Source organism: Nicotiana tabacum, chromosome 16, assembly GCF_000715075.1.
Source record: "Nicotiana tabacum cultivar K326 chromosome 16, ASM71507v2, whole genome shotgun sequence".
Lineage (NCBI taxonomy): Eukaryota > Viridiplantae > Streptophyta > Magnoliopsida > Solanales > Solanaceae > Nicotiana > Nicotiana tabacum.
Genome location: NC_134095.1, coordinates 114879015 through 114898855, shown reverse-complemented (window position 1 = coordinate 114898855; position 19841 = coordinate 114879015). Strand labels below are relative to the sequence as shown.

General features: G+C 37.9%; 2 protein-coding genes across 4 annotated transcripts; one reads left to right on the top strand and one right to left on the bottom strand.

The window, feature by feature from the left end:
* The first annotated feature begins 8574 nt into the window (after positions 1–8574).
* On the top strand, positions 8575–9057 carry LOC107826228 (uncharacterized). The gene has a single exon (XM_016653186.1). The coding sequence runs from the start codon at positions 8575–8577 to the stop codon at positions 9055–9057; it is 483 nt and encodes a 160-aa protein (XP_016508672.1).
* Positions 9058–13440: 4383 nt separating this feature from the next.
* On the bottom strand, positions 13441–19259 carry LOC107826229 (uncharacterized). 3 transcript variants are annotated; one of them, XM_016653187.2, is made up of 5 exons: positions 19101–19259; positions 18607–18712; positions 16852–17084; positions 15961–16669; positions 13441–15813 (listed from the first exon to the last, which is right to left on the bottom strand). In XM_016653187.2, the coding sequence occupies exons 3-5, from the start codon at positions 17080–17082 to the stop codon at positions 13649–13651; spliced, it is 3105 nt and encodes a 1034-aa protein (XP_016508673.1). In that variant the 5' UTR covers positions 17083–17084; positions 18607–18712; positions 19101–19259; the 3' UTR covers positions 13441–13648. The 3 variants fall into 3 exon arrangements, with proteins under 3 accessions (XP_016508673.1, XP_016508674.1, XP_075089328.1); XM_016653188.2 differs by having other exon boundaries at positions 18847–19241; XM_075233227.1 differs by lacking the exons at positions 18607–18712; positions 19101–19259 and adding an exon at positions 17223–17335.
* Between the last annotated feature and the right edge of the window lie 582 nt (positions 19260–19841).

The following is a 19841-nucleotide window of genomic DNA, read 5'->3' as shown; positions in this document are numbered from 1 at the left end:
GAACAATGGTGCTAATCTTAACAGCCATTTGATGAAAGAGGTATGTCAACAGTTCAAGATTATGCATCGACATTCCACTCCGTATCGCCCCAAGGCATATGGAGTGGTTGAGGCGGCCAACAAGAATATAAAGAAGATACTTCGAAAGATGGTGGAAGGTTCTAGGCAATGGCATCAAAAGTTGCCTTTTGCTTTGTTGGGTTATCGTACTGCAGTTCGCACTTCAGTAGGTGCAACTCCTTATTTGTTAGTATATGGTACTGAAGCAGTGATACCCGCGGAAGTTGAAATTCCATCCTTTTGGATTGTTGCTGAAGCCAAAATTGATGATGATGAGTGGGTTAAAACCCATTTGGAGTAATTAAGTCTGATTGACGAGAAAAAACTAGCAGCAGTGTGTCATGGCCAGTTGTATCAAAAGAGAATGGCAAGAGCATACAACAAGAAGGTGCGTCCCCAAAAATTTAAAGTGGGTCAGCAAGTATTAAAATGCATCCTTACACATCAGGCTAAAGCGAAAGGTAAGTTTTCCCCAAATTGGCAAGGGGCGTTCATTGTAACGAGAGTGTTGTCCAATGGTGCTTTGTATTTAACAAATATAGAAGGCAAATGTGTAGATATGGCTATCAATTCTGATGCGGTCAAAAGATATTATGTATGATTTCTTTTGCCTGTCTAAATTGTTTGTTTGTACTTGGCATGTTTTGAAGATTGGAATGACGAAGGCATTTTATTCTGCTATCTAAACATTTTATCCTTTGTTACCCCTTTGAGCCTTATTTATTTTCTTTCATACCCCTCTTTTGGAATCAGTGGCAAAAGTTCAGAAATACAGATACAGAAAATAAATAAAGACGAGAAAGAAGAAAAAGAGAAGAGAAAAAGAAAAGAAAAGAAATTGAGAAAAGTAAGTAAAGCAAAATAAAGAGAAGAAAAGAAGGAAAAAAAGAGAAGAAAAGAAAGAAAAAAAGGAAAAGAAAAGAGAAAGAAAAAGAAAAGACAAGTAACAAAAACAAAGAAATTCCTATTTCATGAACTACGTTCGACCTGATTCCTTAAAGGATACGTAGGTAGCCTCATGGTTCTGTCCCATCAAAATAAAAATTCAAGAGTCCCCAAGCAAAGAAATAGGGGCAGAAGTTGCGGTTTTTGTAAAAGATATGATTCCAAAAGTTGTAATTTTGAACCCATTCAAGTTGTTTTGAGCCTTTATAATATCCTTTCTTTCTAACCATATCCAAAAGCCCACATTGCGGTCCAAAGAAAGACCTTTCGATCAATATTTGAGGAATACCAAGTCAGGCGAGATATTAGGTATGATTCATCAGGGGCAACACTCTGTTCTGCACAAGGAAAATGAATAAATGAGAGAGTCTTATTGGTAAAAACCCTCACAGGCACCGTAGGTCAATGGAAAGCTGAGAGAAATTAAAATGAGAGAGTCTTATTAGTGAAAACCCTCACAGGCACCATAAGGCGATGGTGAGTTAAGAGATGAACAAATGAGAGAGGTTTGTTGGTGAAAACCCTTCGGGGCGTCGCAGGCCGAACAAGGTTGGTGATTTTGCAGAGAGATTGGATTATGGAAACCCCGAGGCATAAAGTATGAAAACTGAAAGGTGATTGGTTTAACAGGCTAGGCTGATTAATTCGAAATGCATGTCATGATCATTGGTGCTAGTTGCCTCACTCAGATAAGTCTCTTTTACTTTCCTTCCTCAAAGAATCTTCCTATTTCAAATTTTCTTCTTTATTTCTAACTCTCGAAGTCATTGCATTTCATTTTCTTTTGGGTCTATTTCTCTAACGCTTTTCCAATGTTAGCCTTGTTTAGCAAGTAAGAGAGGATTTCAAAGCTTATTACCAACTTTCAGATTGCACAAAGCAAGTGTCGCCAAAGCATACTAGGAATAGGATGTTGCAAAATGGAAAATAAGGTGTTAGTGGAAGTTCAAGTGGTTGAGTGGTTTTGTGAATTTTGTGGAAAATACAGAGGTTCAAATTAGAAGGACAAAAATGTAAAACAGCAGGTTGAGTGCAGGGCACTCGGGTCATTCAGGGTCCTGTGGTTGAGGTTCATTCTGAAGGTCAAACAATTCTTTGTCAGTCCAAGGCAGCCAATCAGAACAACGCATAGCGGTGGAAAGGCCACTTTCAGCAAGAATGTCGCAAACTAACCACTACATTTTCAAACTAATAAGATTTTCTTTGATTGAAATAAGGGCAAGAAATTCCATTTATTCCTAAGGAACCCTCCGTAAGGAAAGCATGTGCCAGACAGGTTCGGCCATAAATTTTCAGGACCCTCTTGGATAATGGGGCCTAGTTAAATTTCAAGACCTTCATTGATAATAAGATTTAGCATGAGTTCTACCTTTAGGAAGTATAAGTTAGATTTGAAGTTTTTGACTCATAGGATGGGATTAATTTTCAGGGCCCTCCTGGATAATGGGATTTAGCTTTTAAATTCTTAGAGCTCTTTTGGGTAACATGATTTGATTAACACTCACAGATGTGCCCAGATACCAAACTGGGCAGAAAAGTTTCTTTTGTTTTGTCTGCTTTATTGTAATCAGGCGCCCACTTGGGGAATAAGGGAATACAATTCAAGTTTTGGCAATCAGGCACCCACCTGGATAACAAGGGAATACATTTCAAGTTTTGGCAATCAGGCACCCACCTGGAGAACAAGAGAATACAGTTCAACTTTTGGCATCAGGCGCCCACCTGGAGAACAAGGGAATACAATTCAAGTTTTGGCAATCAGGCGCCCACCTGGAGAACAAGGGAATACAATTCAAATTTTGTCAACCAGTCACCTACCTTGAGAACAAGGGAATACAGTTCTAGTTTTGGCAATCAGGCGCCCACCTGGAGAACAAGGGAATATAGTTCAAGTTTTTGGCAATCAGGTGCCCACTTGGAGAACAAGGGAATACAGTTCAAGTTTTTGGCAATCAGGCGCCCACCTGGAGAACAAGGGAATACAATTCAAGTTTTAGCAATCAGGCGCCCACCTGTAGAACAAGGGAATACAGTTCAAGTTTTGGCAATCAGGCGCCCATCTGGAGAACAAGGTAATAAAGTTCAAGTTTTGGCAATCAGGCGCCCACCTAGATAACAAGGGAATACAGTTCAAGTTTTGGCAATCATGCGCCCACCTGGAGAACAAGGGAATACAGTTTAAATTTTGGCAATCAGGCGCCCACCTGGAGAACAAGGTAATAAAGTTCAAGTTTTGGCAATCAAGCGTCCACTTGGAGAACAAGGGAATACAATTCAAGTTTTGGCAATCAGCGCCCACCTGGAAAATAAGGGAATACAGTTCGAGTTTTGGCAATCAGGCGCCCACTGAACAATAAGGGAATACAGTTTGAGTTTTGGAAATCAGGCGCCCACCTGGAGAACAAGGGAATATAGTCAAGTTTCGGCAATCAGGCGCCCACTTGGAGAATAAGGGAATACAGTTCAAGTTTTGGCAATCACGCGCCCACCTGGAGAACAAGGGAATACAGTTCAAGTGTTGGCACCACCTGAAGAATAAGGGAATACAGTTAAAGTTTTGGCAATCAGGTGCCCATCTGGAGAATAAGGAAATGCAGTTCAAGTTTTGGCAATCAGGCACCCACCTGGAGAACAAGGGAATGCAGTTCAGGTTTTGGCAATCAGGCGCCCACCTGGAGAACAAGGGAATACCTGGAGACAAGGGAATACAGCTCAAGTTTTTTAAATCAGGCGCCCACCTAGAGAAGGGAATACAGTTCAAGTTTTGGCAATTAGGCGCGCACCTGGAGAACAAGGGAATGTAGTTCAAGTTTTGGCAATCAGGCGCCCACCTGGAGAACAAGGGAATACAGTTCAAGTTTTGGCAATCAGGCGCCCACCTGGAGAACAAGGGAATACAGTTCAAATTTTGGAATCAGGCGCCTACCTGGAAAACAAGGGAACTCATTTCAGAATCCAATTTGAGTTAGTAATATCAGAATCTTGCCTCGAGAGTGCAAGTCAACAGTTCAAGATGCACAATAGAACTGCAAAAGCGGCAGGATCAAGTTTGAAGATGTGTAGATAGCATTCTTGTAATTCATAGATCATAGTTTAGCCTAACTTCTTTTTATTTTGTCTCGGTGTAATAAGGAGTTCAGCAAGCAGTAGCAACAGTAGCAACAGTGAAATCACAGCTTCCCGGTAGTCCCAGCTACCAAAACTTCCCAAACTACACTAACCTAATTCCTTTATAGTCAAGGATATGTAGTCAACCTCGGAAGCAAGGTTCGGTCAGATATTTCAAAAATGCTTCCCATGGAGTATTCAAACTGGCAAAAATCGCTCGTATCCGCTCATTTTATCTTTGCCCGAAAACTCTTCGTGTTCCCGAGTAAAGAGGGGCAGCTGTGAGCACGTAATTTTTTCCCTATGTGAAATACTCCTATAAATTAAAGAAATAGATTTTTTTCCAATTGTTTGCAATTTTATAGGATTTTTCTTAGGAATTTGTGTCAATTGTTTGCAGTTCTGTGCATGTTTACTTTTATTGAAATCATGAAAAATACCAAAAATACCATGCATTGTATTGAGATTTTGTTTTCACATTTTAGGATTAATTAGTAAATTAGTTGCTTTATTAAAAATGAAAATCACAAAAATTGGCTTACTTTTACATTTTTTAGCTTTTAATTCTAGATCAGTAGTTTTTTTCTTTTAATTTAGGATCAATTAATTTTTATAAATCTTATGATTTGATAATTAGTTTGATTTTATAACTTAGATTAATTTAGGGTTTAATTTAGGATTTTATTAATTAAAGAAAAATAAAATAAAAACAAAAGAAAAAGGATTAAAAAGGAAAAGAAAAGAAAGCTTGGTCTTAAATTTTATTGAGCCAATTAATGCTGAAGCCGAAACATTTTACCTCAAATCCGCCCCAAATACATCCCTTACCAGCCCAAACCTGACCTCCCCTCACCAGTCCATATTAAACCCTATTATAATATATCCCCTCAAAAAGAAACCCTAATCTCCTAAACTGAAACGGCGCCCTCCCCCCCCCCCCAGCTTTCGTTTTGCCTCGCACAAACTCGTCGAATCACACCCAAAATCGGGCACTTCAACTCGCCGAGTCTGTTGGTCCCTCCTTTCGTCTCTCTCCAACATAGCTTAACCGTTTCTGACATATTCCCTCTCCCTCACAAGCCCTCTCTTTGTTTTTTTCGGATTTTACTCCTTTAGATGAAAAATAGGAAAAATGGGGGGCGTAGGATTGAGTGAAATTGGATCCACTCCCTCCATTTGTCATTTTGTTTTTCATCAAAAAAGGGGTAAAAATCATATTCGGATTTTGAAAATTTTTGGGAGATTTCTTGGGAAGGAAGCATAGAAGGTTCGAGATTTCTGGAAGCCTGTATAAGAGAAGTTATATTTTTAGAGATGAGGAGGTTTTTATTAGAAACATTTTGGAGGAAAAAATTGAAAGAGGAAAATTAGGGTTCGAAAAGATTCTTCTTCTTTTTTCTATTGTTCTTCTTATTTTTGTCCCAAAACAGAGAAATACAAAAAATATTATTGTTGAGTGTTTTATGACTTCATTTTGATGTCGATTAGTGTCTAAAATTTTGAAATCTATAGATTCTACCTTTTCATTTCAATTCTGGGTTTTCTGGTTAAAATGGGATTCTTTTGAAAATTTGTCGAGTCCGCTACTGTTCGAGGTGCCGATCTTTGTCCGGTTCTTGTTGCAATTCTTGTATTTGGAGTTTGGATCCCAAATGTAGTAATTGTTTGCTGTTTTCGATTCTTATAACAAAGATTTTGCCACAACAGGTCCACTTTCATACTATCATATCTCTCTTAGCTTTCGTACTGTGAATGGAGCTTTAGAATTTGTTAATATAGATTAATTTAGTGATAGTTATGTTTTTGCGTAATTAATCTGTTTTGGATTGCATCAATTGGATTATTTCCCTCATGATTATGTTTTGTCATTGAGTTGGAGCAAATTTGGAACAGGTCTTGTCTTCATTTTGTATGATTGTTACTCTTAATTTTAGGTCACTTGTTTTTTTAATTCAGCTTCCTCTTAACTCTCATCCCCATTTCCCATATTTCTTTTGCTATATGACAGAATGAAAACAGAGTACACTATCTTATGTTCTTCAAAAATTGTATTTCAATATAATATTAACTGATTAGTTGGACATAATTTACGTGATATATTGAATCTTTTCCAGTTTTCTCAAATGGTTGAGCATTTATTTTCGATTCTGTAAAGGAAGAGGTTGTTTTCGACTTTTGTAGAGGAGTGATATACTTGTCCAATATTTACATTTTTTTAAACATTTAGGCTTAAGTTTCCTTTTTCTTAACTTTTGAAACAGTGTTCTTGTAGGGTTTGGTCAAAATGGTTGATTCACTTTGTCTTTGTATGGTTGATTCATATTTTGCAAATTTCTTTGTATTGTTAATTAATTTTATTTATTTTCAAAGATGGTGTTCCTATAAGGGGTTGTTATAATGGTTGATTCATCGTGTCCTTGTATTTCAATTTTCAAGTGCCTCATTAAATCTCAATACGGATTTCTTTTAGTTAAAAAAGGGCTAGTTTGGTATCTCATGGTTTTCCATGAATTCATCTAGTATCGTTTTGTTGCATTTGAGATTTTTCGCTAAAGATTTTTTGAAGTTTCCTCCGAATTCTGATTCGGTTGGTTTATCTCATACTTGTTACTGCATTTTTAAATCATGAACATTTCATAGAATAATTGAATAATGAGGGATCTAGCAATACTGGATGTATGTTTGTTTACAAGAAATTAAAGGATGCGGGTGTCGGATAGAGCTAATTGGAATCACGCCTAGGCTTTTCAATGGTTTTTCCTAATTAGAACCTCCGCAATCGATCCCCTTTCTTAGGAAATTAGGATTATAGATTGAACCTTAATTTAGTTTCAAACATGAATATCCGTAGAATACTTTAGGCACGTTTAATATATCATCGTGATTGTGGACACGTTCGCGTGACATAATTACAATTCTAAAAATAAAATCGGAGTATGCGTTCGCGCAACTTCGATCAAACTTTTCTTAATAATAACTAAGCGTTATTAATTGTAGACACGTTCGTGTGACATAATTTTCAATGCGTCCAACAAATGGGTACACGTACGCATGACCTATTTTAAGATAATTTCCTAATTAAAAAAGGCAAATGCACATAGGTTTTAAAATTGAGTAATTAAACAATCTAATAAGCCAAGTATGATCAAAGCGACTATGCTAAAATTACGGAACTCGGGAATGCCTAACATCTTCTCCCGGGTTAACAGAATTCCTTACCCGGATTTCTGTGTTTCGCAGATCATAAATAAGAGTCAACTTCCTCGATTCAGGATTTTAAACCAGTGACTTGGGACACCATAAATTATTCCAAGTGGCGACTCTGATTTTGATATAAATAATCTCGTTTCGATTGTCACTTAAATTGAAAAAAACTCCCTTATATTCCTTTTCGGGGTAGTAAAAAGGAGGTGTGACAGTTCTTATCACAATCAGACAAGAGAAGTATTAGCTCACACTTTCATAGAAGGTTTACATCCTGAAACAAAGATTATGGTAGATGCTGCAGTTGGAGATCAAGTGTTGGAGAAAAGCTTTGACGAGATATACGCATTATTGAACAAATTCTCCAAGAGCAATCTGTATTGTCAAGGAGAAATGGGCAGACACACGGTGCAAAAATCTGCAGGGGTTCTCGAGTTAGATGTCGTCTCGGCGTTATCAGCGCAGATGTCTACACTGATCAACCAAGTCAATCAATTAACCTTGGTTATTAACAAGAAACATGCCCAGCTAGTGCAACATGTTCAAATATTTTGTGAAGTCTGTGAAGAAGGTCACATGAGCAATCTATGCCCAGCAAATCCAGAGTTTGCATAGTTTGTGGGTAATGCAAATTGAGGCCAGACAAATCAGTATGGGGACACTTACAATCCTAACTGGAGAAACCACCCAACCTTCTCTTTGGGTGGAAACCAAGGTACTCAGAATCAATACTGGCCTCAAGCACCTCAACAACAATATAGACCACCTTAGGCTGAACAATAAGCGAGTCCAACAAGTCACCTTGAGGAAATAATGAAAAAATTGATGGCTGAGCAACAAGCCCTCACTCAGAAATTGATGGCTGAGCAACAAGCCCTCACTCAGAAATTGATGGTTGATCAGCAAGCCCAATCCGCAGCAATGAGAAATTTGGAGCGCCAAGTGGGACAACTTGCTAGTGCCCAAAATACCAGACCAGTTGGGGCTTTTCCTAGTGATACTGAGCCCAATCCTAAAACTCAAGTCAATTTGGTTGCCTTGAGAAATGGAAGAGCATTAGAAGAAGTTCCAAAGAAAAAGAAGTAAACGGCTAGTCCTGAAGAAGGATTAGTTCCCAAGCCAGATGAGGAGAATGAGAAAGAGAGCAAGGGATCAGAGCCAATAATTGTGACAAGGCCACCACCTCCGTTTTCATAATGGCTGCAGAAGCAAAAAGATGTTGCTAAGTATAAGAAATTCTTAGATATTTTGAGCCAAATGCGTGTGAATTTTCCTTTGGTGGAAATTTTGCAGGAAGTTCCTAAGTATGTAAGGTATCTTAGAGATATTGTGGCAAACAAGTGCAGACATAAAGAGTTTGAAACAGTTGCACTTAATGAAGAGTGCAATGCTAGAGTTCAGAGTAAACTTCCTCCTAAGTTGAAGGATCCCGGGAGTTTCACAATTCCTCTATCTCTTGGAAAACAAGAAGTTGGTAAAGCCATATGTGATTTAGGGGCTAGTATATATTTGATGTCATCCTCTTTGTTCAAGCAACTCGGATTGGGGGTGCTTAGGCCTAGTACAATCATTTTACAGTTAGCAGATAGGTCACTAGTTATGCCAGAAGGAATTACTGAGGATGTGTTAGTTCAAGTTGGAAAGTTTATTCTTCATGCTGATTTTATTGTTCTTGATTACGAGGCGGATGAGGAAGTACTCATTATTTTGGGGCGACCATTGGAGCGATTATTGATGTGAGGGAAGTAAAGTTGAAGATGAGAGCTGACGATGAGGAAATCACTTTTAATGTGTACAAGGCACTTAAGCTCCCTAAGCATTGTGAGGACTTTTGTATGATTTCGGTGGTAGAATCGAAGGGGATCGAGCATAGTCCTTATGTGCATTGTAGTGATCCAGATTGGACAACTGAGTTAGAGGAGGTGGTGTTTCAAGCTGAGTGTTTAAAAATGATTGAGAAAAGAGCCAGTGATGAAAGAAGAGGCCTTCCAAGAGCGTGCAAAAAGGCTAGACTTCATGGGAGAAAGAAGAAGAGAAAGCGTCCAGCCAGAGCAGAGTAGCAGAGTCGTGCCACGACTATACATAAGGCTCTTGTTGGGAGGCAATCCAACCTGTATTTTATTTATTTTTTATTTTATTTAGTGTTAGGTTTTGTGTTGTTTTTGTTTTGCAAAGTAGGGGAAGTCTGAGTACCCGAAGTTGAAGTTGAGGAGCATGTTTGAGTCGTCTCGACCCTTAATATTGAGAATCATGTGCTAGCTAGGCCCAAGAGGGTCTCAGGACTATTTCTGACCCTTGTTTAATATTTTTATATGTGATCATGCATCGAGGACTATGCATAATATAAGTGTGAGTGGGGAAACTACTTTCCGAAGTGTAATTGTATAAAATTATATTTTTTATACTATTACATTTTTTTAGAACTCGTAGTAGACATAGTCTAGGTTAAAAAAAGAAGAAGAAAAAAACAAAAAATTGAAAAAAAATTAGGAAATGCTCGGACTTTTCCCGACGATGGATTTTTTGGATAATTTTCTTGAGGGATAAAGTCCGATTAAAAACACATAAAAGATTATTTTTTTAGAATAATTAGGTAATATCCCTTATTTTTTCTTTGGGCGCTGGTTCTTTTCCAAGGGTGTAGCTTGAACCGGGTACTTTCTTTTTTTAGGAGTAGTTTAGGAAGAAACTGAGTTGCTCTGAGATACTCATTGACATGGTTGATGATGTCACATTACGCTATGATATACATTCTATCTTCCTGTGTATTTAGTTTGAATTGTGACGTCTAAGTAAAGTAAATAGCCTATAATGTGATGCCTTTTATCAGTTGTTTGACTTGTATGGCACATTGTGCAATATTGCTTAATTTTTCTCAATTATGTGTGCTTGCTTGATTTGAGAGTTGAACAAAACCGTTGTGAGCGAGTCATGTGCAATGTATGTGTGAGGATTTGTGATCTTTTGTGCTATCCTGTATAGTCTAGAACTTGAGTCGTGTGTTAATCGAAGCGAAATTGTAAGTTATGCTAATTTAGGAGATGACGTACGCATTTCTTGCTTGGTCATGGATGTGCTTGTCACATAAAAATAAAATTTTCTGTTGCTATCCACTTTGAGCCTATAGACCTTTCTCTTGGAAACCACATTACAAGTCATACCCCTATTTTGTTCTTAATTGAGATTGTTGGACCTTTACCTCATAAGGAACTTAGTCGCTAAAAGAAGTAAGGTTAGAGATTAGGGAGTAGCTTTTGAGTGGAACCATGGAGGGGCCCGTTGGTTCACTAAAAGTAGAAATCAAAAGTCACTAGCCGATGAACTTTATGTATGGAGTGTGTGAAGAAAAAGAAAAAAAATTTGATAGTGAAAGTATGTACAAAAATACACACCTCCAATTCTTAATAATTTGTACTAGTGGGAGTATAGAAGTGCTTAATGAAAGTAAGGGCTATGCTGCATATGGGTTGTGGCAAGTGAGTTGGTTGAGAAGAATATGTGCTTGAGTTGTGAATGTAGTGTATTAAAGTGCTTAGGAGGGTTAGTCACTATTTCTAAATGTATCATACCCATCCCTTAGCCTACGTTACAACCTGAAAGTCCTAACTGATCCTGGATTTGGCTAGATTAAATTAGTAGAGATATACATTACGGGCAAACTTATGGTACGACCACGGGATGCATATGAATTTTTTGTGAAAGTGAGCGAATTTTGTTCAACTGTGTGATGTACTTAATCTATATTCAAAAGCATATTTGAATGTGTGGAATAGTATATATTCCCTCTTTCGTTTGTTTGTAAAGGCACATGATCTCATGAATGATAGGTGATGTTATAAACTTTCTTGTTGGGTGAGCGCATGAATTGAGGGTGCTTAGTGGTTACAAGTCGGCTTTTGAGGTTGGGTGGTGACAAATAGGTTGTTGGAATTGATTGAATTGAATGTTATACTTGGGCATGCTTAAACGGGAAGAATGTGAAATTTTGTATGTTCGTGCTTGTGTGTCGATATTGATCATAGTCAAGGGTAGATTGTATGGTTAAAAGTTGAATTGTTCCTCTATAGTTGAGACGTGTACGTAGTTGGGGTTTATTTGATAGTCCCATTGCTCAAGGACGAGTAAGAGTCTAAGTGTGGGGTGTTGGTGTTTAGCAGCGCCTAGCCTTACCTGTGGCACCAGAAACATTGTACTCCAATTTGGCAGCGCTTGGTGCTGGGCAGGGCGCCGGTGGCGTGAATCTTGTCCAAAGTCCGGGATACGGTTATTCGGCCCTAAACCTACCGAACACGTATAAAAGCAAGACTAAATTTATTTGTGAAGGGGGGACGACATTTTTGAGGGAGAATACACACGAGAAGCATCCGGGAGCAAGAACATCTCAGATTTCTTCATCTTTTCTTAGTATTTTCAATCATTCGATACTTATGAAATTGATTGCTATTATCATGAGTGTATGGGTCCAAATTTGTCAACCACGATAGCAGCCAAGTAAGATGTGGAACGAGGTTACTATAACACAACGTCTGATGGTCGTTGTGACAAAGGACGACGACCAAGAGCGGTCAGCCAAAACAAGATGTGAACGATAGTTTAAACTTAGAGAGGGACAGTAAGAATATGCTTCTCGAATATTCTTTATATTGTACTTTTTAGGGTTCCTTGGAAAAATTTCCCTTATAAGTAGGAAGAGTTAGTAAAGAAGAGGAGATCCGGACTGAAAGAAGAGAACACTTCGTAAAAGGTTCATCTGAAAGAATATACTAATATTATCTTTATCATTGATAACATAACTCGAGTATCTGTTTTTGGTTCTATATTGACAAGATCCAAGGATTCCTCAACCATCTCTTATCTCCTTCCTTTCCGCACTGCTGTCAGGGGAAGAGGCTTTCCGAAAGATCACAATAATCGGATAGCAACTTCCTTTGATTATGCTGATCGCATTTATTTAGACTCATTGCACATTTATGTTGTTGCATTTATGAGCATTTGATCAGCTCAAACATATTAGCTAACGTCTTTCATCTTGTCTACGTCATCTATCATTTGATCTAGATTTTATTATTCTTAACTAAGATTCACCCTCTTCTCATCATTAATTGGTTTAATCAAAGGTTTAGCACTTTTTGGTCAAATAATGAGTGGCTAAAAAACCCATAGTTTTGGGGTTGTGATTTAGCCATGTATATTGTTGTTTAACGTTGACTTAATCTTGATTACAATTCACTAATATATGGTTGTTTCTTCAATTATGTGATTAATTGCTTAATTGTCTGGCCAGCAGTTAGGTTCTATTTACTATCTATGATATGCTTGGGAAAGCCGTGTTTAGATTAGAGAAGAATTAAAGAGAGCACGATCTTAACACTTGGGGGCGGATTTGTGGTTAGGATAGGAATATACCTAGTCAACGTGCTTAATTAAATATCGTAATCTTAACGCGTTCTTAATAGATTGATTTCATAGGAATATAGGCGTTAATCTATTTTGAATAGGCGAGTAGTACTTCGGGAGAAGGCTATGAGAGCAATTATCGATCAATTAGCAACCATGAGTGAATTGTATGAGAGGAAGAGTTAACTAGAACACAATAGGATTGGTGAATTGATCACAACCCCGGAATACTTGTCTCTACTGAATACACAACAACCAATTTACTGCTTGATAATTTAGTTATAAATTAGAATTATAGTTTAGTATGATCACATTCTTGAACTTGATTTTGGCTTGGCTAAATAACAATCTTGGTGATTTTAGTGGGTAGTCGATACAAGTCTATGTTGGTTTGATACTTGACTTATCATTTTATTACTTGTACGACCACGTGTGCGTCTGGGAGCAACACTTTCCTAATCAAAAGATAGGAGAGCAACCCTTCTCCCAAAGTTATGGGGTCATTTTACCAGTCGAATATACGACTAAAAGTGATTAACATCGCCTCTTCAGAAATTGGTGCGAAATCGACGCACTCATTTAGTCATGCGTCCATTGTCGCAAAGAAATAGTGAATTCAGTGTCACTTCTATGGTTCCACTTACCTAAAATTCTGACTTTTATCTCTAATAACATCCACAGAGATTTTTTGAAACACAGTCAAAAGATGCATTTGCAGATGCTGTATGATCCAGAAGACATTATGAATACAGAATCAGTAACCCAATGGACATCACATAATGATGGTGTCCTAAATTATGGGCTACAAGGACATGTACAAGGACTCCATATCTAGCAACTTCACACCTGAAAATTCATAAACAAACTCACCTAATCTGTTTTACCTCATCTCTATTAATCAAGAAGTTGATAAATTACAGACTCATTCACATAGTTAAGTTAATGTAACAGCAGGAGGATGACCTACAGGGCATCTTTGCCTCCTTGGGCGTCTAATCGTCTTGCCCCACCCTGTTAGACTTTTGTCCTCCAAACTTAGAGGAGGGGTTATTGGGGACGACACAGTGGCAGGGGCGGTTTCAATCACCATCCTCCGCCTTCCTCGTTTACCGCTGCCATTCCTTCTCATGGATCCTGAGTTCCAAGAATGGCCCATAGCTTTCATCAACTCTCCGAATGTCTGAATGTCTTCGGTCACCTCGTGCCTTGACAATGAAGTCAGTCCAGGAAGGATATCCCTTTGAAAGTCCCTCCGCTGCCTTCCCCACCTTCCGTTTCCTCTTCGGGTTCGCTTTTTTAGTGAAGTGGCTCCTGCATCTTCCACTGGTTGGACTTCAGGAACAAAAGGCTTGGGTAAGTAGTCTTGTTCCTTAGTCTCTTCTAGTTGCAGTGTCACTGCCTCAAAGTAATCCATCTTTGCAGTAGTAGTAGTAGTAGGTGCAACAATCATAGCATCCTTGGCTATTATTTCTTTAGACTTGCTCGTGAATTCATTGTCGAAAGAAAAGACTACGTCAACAAACCAACCTAGGGATCCCAGTGGATCATCAGATGGATCGCTGGAACTTTCGTCAATAAAATTGAACTGACTGGACGATGAAATGGATACTATTGCTTCAGCTGCGTTCCTGATCACTTCATCCTGTGTTTTGTCAAGTTTGGGCTCCAGCAACTGCAAAGATGCATCATTTTGTTTGTCCTTCTCTCCAGACAAATGATCTTCTTCAGTTTCCAGAACAGGAAGAGCTTCCAGATCTATCTCGATGACAGTCCTCACGTTCACATTATTGCTTTCAACAAAGAATGAATCTTCATCTTCAGTAATACATGAGTTCAAATCGAAGGAATTTCTGATAATGGTAGCTTTTGTCTCCATCACTGTCTCAGCAACAACTGGTTCAGTGGAAGCCTGTTTCTCGGGCTCAACCACAGAAAGGTCACAAGCTATGTTAATGTCAATCACCATATTCCTCCGTTCATGTCTTCTATTTTCTCCACCAGGTGAGGAATGAAGAGTAGCAGAAGTGGAAACAAACAAAGATGACTCATTTTTAGAAGCACATGGAATTTCAGGAATTGGAACCCCCAGAATTTTCCTTATACTTCGGGTTTCCCCCAGCTCCTTTCTGGCCTTCATGTTGCAATCTTCTAGAGTTGGTATGACGTTCTGCGCATAGGAGACATTGCTGAGATTTTTTGATGGACCACTTTCGCAGATAGGTGAATTTGTGTAGGCTTGGATGAAGCCAGAGTCGGCTGAGTTTCCACCTTTCATGGTATTCGAACTCACATTTCTGAAACTTGGCTTAGCTTTAAGCCATGGAAACACTGGTATACAATCTTGAGGCTCTCTTTTTGCCTCAACCAACTCAAGATCTCTCCTGGAAAGTTCCTCATCTAGTGAACTCTTTGATAGTACATTCAAATCGAAACCTTTGTCGGACGTCAAGTCCATATTATTGGAGCTAATAAGATATTTCTCACACCTATTAATAGGGGAGCACTCAGATGTCAAGTTGTCACCCTTGTTATGCTTCCGAGAATCAAAATCAACAGATAAGAAAAGGGGTGAGTCTTTGGGCCCCGATGAGGACCCATGGTGAAATCCATTCCTGATGGAGAGATCAGTAGCCAAACCTAGATTTGACGTAGACCTTCCATTGATATGCCGCTTGTCTCCAAAAATTGCATTGCTCTGAGGTGACTGTGGACTCTTGCTGACCATGGCAGATGAGTTAAATGACGGGTTTGTATGCCCTGATGATAGCCTTATGCCACTTGGTTTACCCCAAGAAGAGAGTGTGTGTGACCATGAATTGGTAAATTCTGAGGAATTAGAGAAAGGATATGGACTAACCGTATGAGAAGTGACAAATGGTTTCCCATATGTATAGTTGGACTTCTCATGATATCTGTGAAAGGTCTCTAAACTATGCACTGTTCTCTCCCTCCAAAGGTCATCCCTGATACGATGAGGTGATTGAACCCCAGGAGTTAGACAGGCTTTGTCAAGCATTACTTGTGCCGGGTGGCAAGGTGTAGGTAACTTGTTTTGTGCAAAACTATGAGGTAGTGGAGCCAAGCTACCTTTAACATTACCTGCAAAAGGAAGGAAACACCTGACATACCATCACGAAAATCCAATAAAGAAGGAAATTTTAATGTGCAAGCAACCAAGTCAAGATTAGGCGCATACAACCAAAACTCTGGCCGTTGTATATACAATGTTTCACAGGTATTATTTACCTGTCTCATATGTAGAAGAGTACCGATCTCTCTCTTTGCCTTTACTACCAAATGCTGGATTTGATTTAGCACAAGCATTTAGATCAACAGGTGATGGAGTTACTTCTTCAAGCTGAGCTGGTTCATTGAGATCAGCTAACCTTACCAAGGTTCTCAAACATGAATTGGATGCTGAAGCATCTCTTTTATCACTCTTGGTACCAGCATCAACACCAGGAAAAAATTTTGTACTGTTGTCTCGGTCAGCTGTATCATTTCTATTAGCACAAGATCTTGGACAGAACGATCCTTCATTATCTCGCAACTGCTCATCAGCTTCATCTGTTTCTATGTAATCATCAGCTGGAAGTTGAAGATCAAACAACTTTTTCCGCACTTTTGAGGGCCTAGCGTCAGAAACTTCACATGTATTTGAAGAGCAACTATTTTGTATTTGAGATCGACCAGACTGTACATCGTTCACCTTTGAAGAACTCAAGGGAGAATTTAGAATTTCAGTACCAGATATAGATGGTCTAGCATAGCTTGAATTTGCTACGGGGAAGCTGGTGATTTGGCATTTCCAAGCATCTTTAGGTGGAAGATGGGATCCGAGAAGGCTTGATGAAGATGATGGCTCCATTGATGTCCAAAGTTTATGCAATTCTGTCCGTTTAATTTCATACATCATGTCCCGCTGGGTTCTGTAAAGGCGATGAAGTTCCAAAACCTACAAACAAAGATTTACATAAGTAAACTTTGCAGCAATACTGGAAAAAACGTGTAAAAAGGGACAAACTACTTCTGTAGACAGTAGATATATGCAAGAGGACCAGTATAAAACGAGATTAAAAGCTTATAACTTCCTCAATTTGACAGAAAATTAACGTTGACAACTAGATATAGAATTACCTGATTCTTGAATGTTTCCTCGTGTTCAAGTATTTTCTGCTTTAGAACATCTTTATCGTATCCAGGATCTTCATCTATCGTAATCCTTGATATGAAACCATTACAGTATTGCGCATTTGTGTAGATTTTCTCTCCATAATGTAGGGGCCATCCATTGTTTGAATCCTCACTAAGGTAGCTCATGGAGTTATAATCTGGTAAGTAGCTTTTGCAATGCACTTGTGTTTCCATTCCTGCCGACAGTAGGAATCAAATCATATAAATAAAACCAAACAGTATTTTCTAACTATGAAATTCAAAGCTTAAATTTTGAAGTTCCTTTCTTTTTATTTTCAATTTTCTCGAATATAAGTCCAAGTTAGCGAACTGACGGGAAGAGTAAGACAGCAACGCTGATTGGCTGAATGCACAATATCTGCAAGTACTACTTCGCACTAAACATCATGACATCATTGGCACAATCCACATTTAAATCTCACATAGTTTAAGTGCCAAAATCTACATAACAGATTTGCATTTTGAACTTATTGTACTTCCTCTGAAGAAAAACTTTCGGAATCTCCCTGAAGAAATTCGATGAACATGAGAAGACCGATCGCAAAGCTCCCCTCTCAAGGAAGAATGTTTCTGCTTCAAGTGTATCTTTCAAGCATTAAAATACAACTTTTCACATTACATTAGTCTCCCATTCTTTGTCGAGATTCTCATATGAGCGAATATGGAGATGATAAACTGATGATGCCTGGTAAGAACATGCAAGAAGGAGACTTAATGGTGTGTCTACCGAGAAAACTTGCATTACCGAAACCCGAAAAATATGGATATTCCGTATAATTACATTTTGTACTGTTCTGTCACCAAACAAACGGGAAAAACAGGAACGTTTTTCTCCACAAAGGCCAAGTTATACTTCATAATCGCATAAACTGTTTATGATCACACTCTGTACATGGTTTTACGTTGACCAGCACCATTTCTAAGAGTCAGTCGTTCCATATAGAACCAACCCAATAGTCCAGCACACTGCACTGGAATCACCTAGAATAATCTAGATTTACCAACCAACAACATTTCAATCCAACTCTTCAATTATTGCTAATTCATAATCTGGTAATGAAGACAGGCAATCTTGCACTAGTCAACGTAGTTGGAAGGTTACAAAAATAGTACATAAAAGCTGGTGTACTATGAATAAAGCCACCGAGTTTGTAGCGATCAAATTAACCAAAAAAGGACCAATGTAAGCGCTTCTACAAATAACATGTCAACATTAACTGATGCAATTTAAATCCTTCGACCAAAACTAAGAATTAGAAGGCATTATATATTGTCAATTCCCGATTAATTTAGACTGACAAACCAACTAATATTCAGAGGTGTCAGCCAAAACTTGGTGATTAACACTACTTAATGAATTAAACAAGTAAAGTTGCAATAATTTCCCCTTGGAAGTGTCAATGAAGGGGAATTTGTACAAGAACAGAAGCTACAAATATCTCAATCGCTTCTCAAATCCAAGAACTTAACCAAATCTATAAATAACTAGACTACTTCACATGGTAGGGAAAATGCATAAAACCAGAATGACAGAAACCACAAATTTAGAACCCCAAAAGCTGTTACCTTTAATTATAAACGTGAATAAATTAACATAATGATTAACTGAAAATGCAAAAGCAAATATAGAACATAAGATATCATCTGGTTCTGGGTGTGAAAATCAAATATGAATAAATCTGAAAAATAAGATTTTACCTCAGACCCACATCTTTGAGCCACTTCTCCTTAATACCCCTTCGTGGATTATTATACCATCTCAAGAATCATGGAGAATTTGTAGTACCAAACTGAGACTAAGGCACTAAGCCAAAAAAAGAAGAAAAAACAAAAGCAGAAAAAAATAATAAGACAAACTAAGAAAGAGTAATACTTAATTATTACTTAAAACTATGTAATAACTATAAGGAAAAAACAAAGAGGTTAGTTTGGTAACACCATTGAAGAAGCTGAGATCCTAATAAAACTGAACAAAAGATTAGAGCATTCGATCTTATGTGGGGCCACACAAACAGTCTCACTGAATGAAATGTTCTTTTAGACAGAGAAAGAGAAAGTGTTGTTGTTTGGGTGTGTGTGGGGGGGGGGGGGGGGGGTTCTAAATGTATAGTACTAGTAATATATTCTGTATATAGAGAGAGAGAAAGAATAGAGAGAGAGAGAGATCCCAGATAAGAAATCTATCTCACGACCTTCTAAGAACAACAGTGACATGAAATTTGTCAACATCTGTTCTCTTTGCATTCTCTGCTTTCTTTTTCTCTTCACCTCTCTCTCTCTAGATTTGAGGAAAGGAAAGAAATGAGTATTTCTGTAGATTCTCTCCACCTTCCTTGCTATTTGTACAGATATTAATGAAAATTAATATACCCATATTATAACATTGTTTTTCTGCTCTACCCGGGTGTCTAATATCGGCTTTGCGGAATTGAATTAAAAAATTGAAATTGAGGACACATTGATTAATTCATAAATAGTATTCCCTTCATTTATTTTTAATTGCCTATTTTTTATTTTGCATTTCCTTTAAAAAAAATAAGTAAAGTATATATTTTATATTTTTATTCATTATAATGATAGCATTTCAAAAAAAATTGAAAAATAATTTAGGGAATTAGTAGTTAATGATAAGGGTAAAATAAGAAAAGAAGATCATATTTCTCTTGATTTACAAAAATGGATAAGTAAGAATGAAAATATGTTTTTAATATAGTGCACAGGTAAAAGTGAACGGGGAGTAGTCCTTTAGAGTTGTTACCTGGTATATTTCTACGGTTTTAGGACTCAAGTGCTCGACTAATTTGGGTTTATGACTGTTTTGGGATCCTGACTAAATTCATATATTAATCTGAAACCTATGATTAAAGATGAAAATATTGTATTCGTCCCAACACAAACCTTGATGGTTGTTATAACATTGTCCAATTCTATTA